Here is a 5,000-nt window from a genome sequence, read left to right on the forward strand (position 1 = left end):
GGTGGTTAGGGTTAGGGGTGATTAGGGTTAGTTAGGGTTAGGGTTAGTTAGGGTTAGGGTTAGTTAGGGTTAGGGGTGGTTAGGGTTAGTTAGGGTTAGGGGTGGTTAGGGTTAGGGGTGATTAGGGTTAGGGGTGGTTAGGGTTAGGGTTAGTTAGGGTTAGTTAGGGTTAGGGGTGGTTAGGGTTAGTTAGGGTTAGGGGTGGTTAGGGTTAGGGGTGATTAGGGTTAGTTAGGGTTAGGGTTAGTTAGGGTTAGTTAGGGTTAGGGGTGATTAGGGTTAGTTAGGGTTAGGGTTAGTTAGGGTTAGGGGTGGTTAGGGTTAGTTAGGCTTAGTTAAGGTTATGGTTAGTTAGGGGTGGTTAGGGTTAGGGGTGGTTAGGGTTAGGGGTGGTTAGGGTTAGGGGTGATTAGGGTTAGTTAGGGTTAGTTAGGGTTAGTTAGGGTTAGGGGTGGTTAGGGTTAGTTAGGGGTGATTAGGGTTAGTTAGGGTTAGGGGTGGTTAGGGTTAGTTAGGGGTGATTAGGGTTAGTTAGGGTTAGGGTTAGTTAGGGTTAGGGGTGGTTAGGGTTAGTTAGGGTTAGTTAGGGTTAGGGGTGGTTAGGGTTAGTTAGGGTTAGGGGTGATTAGGGTTAGTTAGGGTTAGGGGTGGTTAGGGTTAGTTAGGGTTAGGGGTGATTAGGGTTAGGGGTGGTTAGGGTTAGTTAGGGTTAGTTAGGGTTAGGGTTAGTTAAGGTTAGTTAGGGTTAGGGTGGTTAGGGTTAGTTAGGGTTGGGGTGATTAGGGGTGGTTAGGGTTAGTTAGGGTTAGGTGAGAGGATATTGCCTGGAGCAAGCTGTATTAGTCATACTGAAGGAAGTGTGTGTGTGTGTGTGTGTGTGTGTGTCTGTGCATGTGTGTGTGTAGGGTACTGGAGTCTTACAGTCTATGGGCGGAAACACTGCTACAAGCTCTTCACTAAGCATTTCAATGAAGCAGTGCACTGGGCCTGTGCAGTACAGAAGGTCATAGACAGTAAAGCACCAATGGAGACGCCAACCCAGCTCCTGATCCGAGACATAGAGGTACACACACACACAACTCATACATGAGCAGATACACATACGTGTACACACACACATACACACACACGCACACAAGCACGCACATACACACGCGCACGCACACACATACACACAACTCATACATGAGCAGATACACATACATGTACACACACACATACACACAACTCATACATGAGCAGATACACATACGTGTACACACACACATACACGCACACGCGCACATGCACGCACATACACACGCGCACGCACACACATACACACAACTCATACATGAGCAGATACACATACATGTACACACGCACATGCACGCGTGCACACACACACAACTCATACATGAGTAGATACACTTATATGTACACACACACACACACACACACACAATTACGTTCATGGCATTTGGCAGACGCTCTTATCCAGAGCGACTTACAAATGTGCTGTCATTTACTCATAAAATGTATCTTAGCCAGTACAGTAGGTTAGAGTTCAAGAGCTCACACACACACGCACAGACCATCAAATGAGATATCCAGGTGAGTACACACACATACACAAATGCAGTCATCTATATGTCTCTGCATTATATCAGTAGTTTGTTGGCCCAGTGACTGCACTAATAGCTGCTGGGGTGTCTCCCGGCTCTAGAAATAGCTCTCTCTCTCTCTGTCCTTCTCCCTCCCTCTCTCTCTCTCTCTCTCTCTCTCTCTCTCTCTCTCTTAAGAATATCTTGGATGTGATGATGTAATGCCATATCTCTGGGGATGCTCCATATTAATAGGGTCCTGGTTGCTAGGCCGCAGAATTGACTCCGAGTGCAGACAGCTTCAGGCAGACAGCTAGACAGTGAGACAGACAGGCTCGCGGGGAGGGCAGACGGTTATGCTGTCAGACGGGATGCCTGACGATGGCAAAGACAGAAAGACTCACTCTCTCTCTCTCTCTCTCTCTCACTCACACACACACACACACACACACCTTAATCAAAACGTAATGCTATTATAGTGTATAGCGAATATAACACCGTTATAGTGTTGTTATAGTGTGTGTATATAAGGGTAAAAAAAATACACAAATAAACAACAAAATGACCCAGTTACGAAGAGAGGGAGAGAGAGAGAGAGAGAGAGAGAGAGAGAGTACAGGATTGCAGGAGGTCAGGTTCTGCCGAGAGACAAGAGAGGAGGAGGAGGAGGTGGATATGGATATGGATGTGCTTCCGGAAGCTTCTCTGAGGAGAAGGCAGAATGTTGGACTTCCTGTAAAGACAACTAATAGAAACAGAACTAATTATAACCAGATGCCCAGGAGTGTGTATGAGTGTGTGCATGTCTGTGTGTGTGCGTGTGTGTGTGTGTGTGTGTGTGTGTGTGCGTGTGTTTGACTTGAACACTTAATAAATCTCTCTCTCTCCCTCCCTCTCTGCCTGTGTTCTGTAGGAGAATAAGTTTAACCCTGAGGTGGTGGAACACATCTATCAGCACAACCCCATCCTCACATACACCCAGAGTCCCCTCTATGCCCCACTACTCCCCTTTCCCTACGGCAGCCTGGACGTCACACGTGAGTGTCACACACACTCACCAGTAACATATCACCACACACATGACGCTTGTATTCAGTTAATATAGTGTGTGTGTGGGTGCGTGTGTGTGTGGGCGCATGCGTGTATAGACATGTCCAGTAAGGGCTACATATCGGTGCGCGAGGAGGCAGTGCGGCTGTTCCAGTGTCTCCAGCAGTTGGAGTCTGCGCGAGAGCCCATCCCCCTGATCCAGGGAGTCCTGCAGACGTGCCTTGACCTCCGACCCCTGCGGGATGAGCTCTACTGCCAAGTCATCAAGCAGACGAGCGTGTTGCAGACGCAGACTCAGATGCAGGCCGGGCAGACGCTCCGCTATTGGCAGCTACTGACCTGCATGAGCTGCACATTCCTACCTAGCAGCTCAGTGCTCAGATACCTGCGCTTTCACCTGAAGAGGTGAGGAGACACACACGCACACACACTCATGCCTACATACACACTTATTCTGGTGTGTAAATACACCCTAGCCGCTCCCAGGCTTGGTGGCTGAGCGGGTGGAAAATTCAAGCGGCCCTCCACCCGCTCCACCCCCTCTACCTGCTCCACGCCTCCACCCGCTCCACCTGCGAGGCTGCGGCACAGAGCTGCAGGACCTAGAGAAACAGACAAGCCCTTCCTATCCCACACTGCACTGGGAGTTTCAGTAGTTCCAGACCCAGAGGGAAAGACGAGAGGGAACAAGGGAGTAGATAAATAAATGAGTGTGTGGTGAGGAAATGGCTGTGACCACAGCACTTTGATTAGAGACTGAGAGTGTTGGAGAGATTTAAAGCTAGCTCTCTCGTTCTCTCTCTCGCTCTCTGTCTTATTCATTTCCTCTGTATGAACCTCAGAAACGTGTGTTTGTTCAGGGTGGTCAGACTCAAATAGACTATTGTAGTCCAGCATGTGAATGGAGAAGACCTTTCATCTCAAGCACTTTGATTCTCATTTACACAACAGCTCTCTCTCTCTCTCTCTCTCTCTCTCTCTCTCTCTCTCCACTTCACACACACATGGACACCATCGTCACGGTGTGGTCAGGTGATTTCCTTCATTGCTATGTGGACGGCGTGACCCCTTTAATGACCCCGCGTTCCCCCCCAGGGTGCAGAGTGTGTGTGTGGACTCAGAGGTGGAGAGCTACGCGTCCTTCATCACACACGCGCTGGAGAAGACGCGCTGCCGGGAGTGTGTTCCCTCCTGGGAGGAGATCCAGGGCCTGATGGCCCGCCAGGAGATGCTGTGTACTGTGTATTACCCTGGATCAGGCTCCTGTACCCTGGGCATCAGCTCCCATACTACTGCTAATGAGGTACACACACACACACACACACACACACACACACACGCACACGCTTACACATACACTTATATACATATACACAAATAGGCTTACATAGACATACAAACACACATACATATACGCAAACTCTGTTTACATACACACACGTTTACATACATATACTCAAACACCTGCTTACACACACACACACAAGCACACCGGACTATATTTTCGTATAGTCACATACACACACACACACAGGTGGATGTGTGTGGGAGGGAGGGAGGCTCATCTCAGGCTCCTCTTCCTCCAGGTGGTGAGGAAGATTGCCGAGCGCCTAGGCCTGCAGGACAGCTGTAACACCTTTGCTCTCTTCGAGCAGAAGTCCTGCTGTGAGCGGCCAGTCGCAGGCACGACCATCATCGCTGATGTCATCACCAGGTTTGAAAAGTAAATATCCAGCCGCCAACCGGAACCTCGGAGACGGGCGTCGTGACTACTGCCATGAGTCAGGTTGAACTGAGGCAGTTGATTGATGAGAGCGATGGAGTGCGCGCACTCACACAAACACACACACTCACACTCACAGCTTTGGCTATGTGGGTGAGACTGGTGTCATTGGCTTTGACTGATGTGGAAGGCAAACTAGGACAGATATGGTGACTATAATAAATGCCATCTGTTTAATTCTGAGAAGTGTGAGACCACATTTAAGCGGAATTTGAAGGTTCGTGACACATACCTCTCAAGCTGTTCTCGCACACACACACACACACACACACACAGAGCTCAGCACATCAGCATTAATGCTAGTGTAGGTCTGTTTACCCTCTTGTCTGGTATTGTGTACTCCAAATTGTCCTGTTGCCTGTAATGTATTTTGTGATGTGTGTTAGTCACACGCCCCCTCCCTCCCTCTCTCTCAGTCTATCAGCGAAGGAGCCAGCCTCAGACTCTCCCTGGAGACTGTACTTCAAACTCTACTGCCTCCTGGACACAGACAGCATCAGTGCCGACAGCATTGAGTACCTCTTCCTCTATGAGCAGGTGAGCGCAGCCCCCTGGCCCAGCCCACAGGGCGGGGGAGAACGGCT

General features: G+C 49.4%; 1 protein-coding gene across 4 annotated transcripts in view; it reads left to right on the top strand.

Moving 5' to 3' along the window:
• Positions 1-5,000, top strand: part of plekhh3 (pleckstrin homology, MyTH4 and FERM domain containing H3) — a 32,788-nt gene that overhangs the window by 22,936 nt on the left and 4,852 nt on the right. For all 4 annotated transcript variants that reach the window (XM_081711431.1, XM_035524426.2, XM_081711432.1 and 1 more), the window contains 6 exons: positions 906-1,063; positions 2,497-2,620; positions 2,732-3,038; positions 3,729-3,936; positions 4,220-4,356; positions 4,833-4,953. In XM_081711431.1, the coding sequence (XP_081567557.1) occupies positions 906-1,063; positions 2,497-2,620; positions 2,732-3,038; positions 3,729-3,936; positions 4,220-4,356; positions 4,833-4,953 (1,055 nt within the window). The remainder of the gene's footprint in view (positions 1-905; positions 1,064-2,496; positions 2,621-2,731; positions 3,039-3,728; positions 3,937-4,219; positions 4,357-4,832; positions 4,954-5,000) is intronic.

This window comes from Electrophorus electricus, chromosome 3 (genome assembly GCF_041902795.1).
Source record: "Electrophorus electricus isolate QZ-2024a chromosome 3, ASM4190279v1, whole genome shotgun sequence".
Lineage (NCBI taxonomy): Eukaryota > Metazoa > Chordata > Actinopteri > Gymnotiformes > Gymnotidae > Electrophorus > Electrophorus electricus.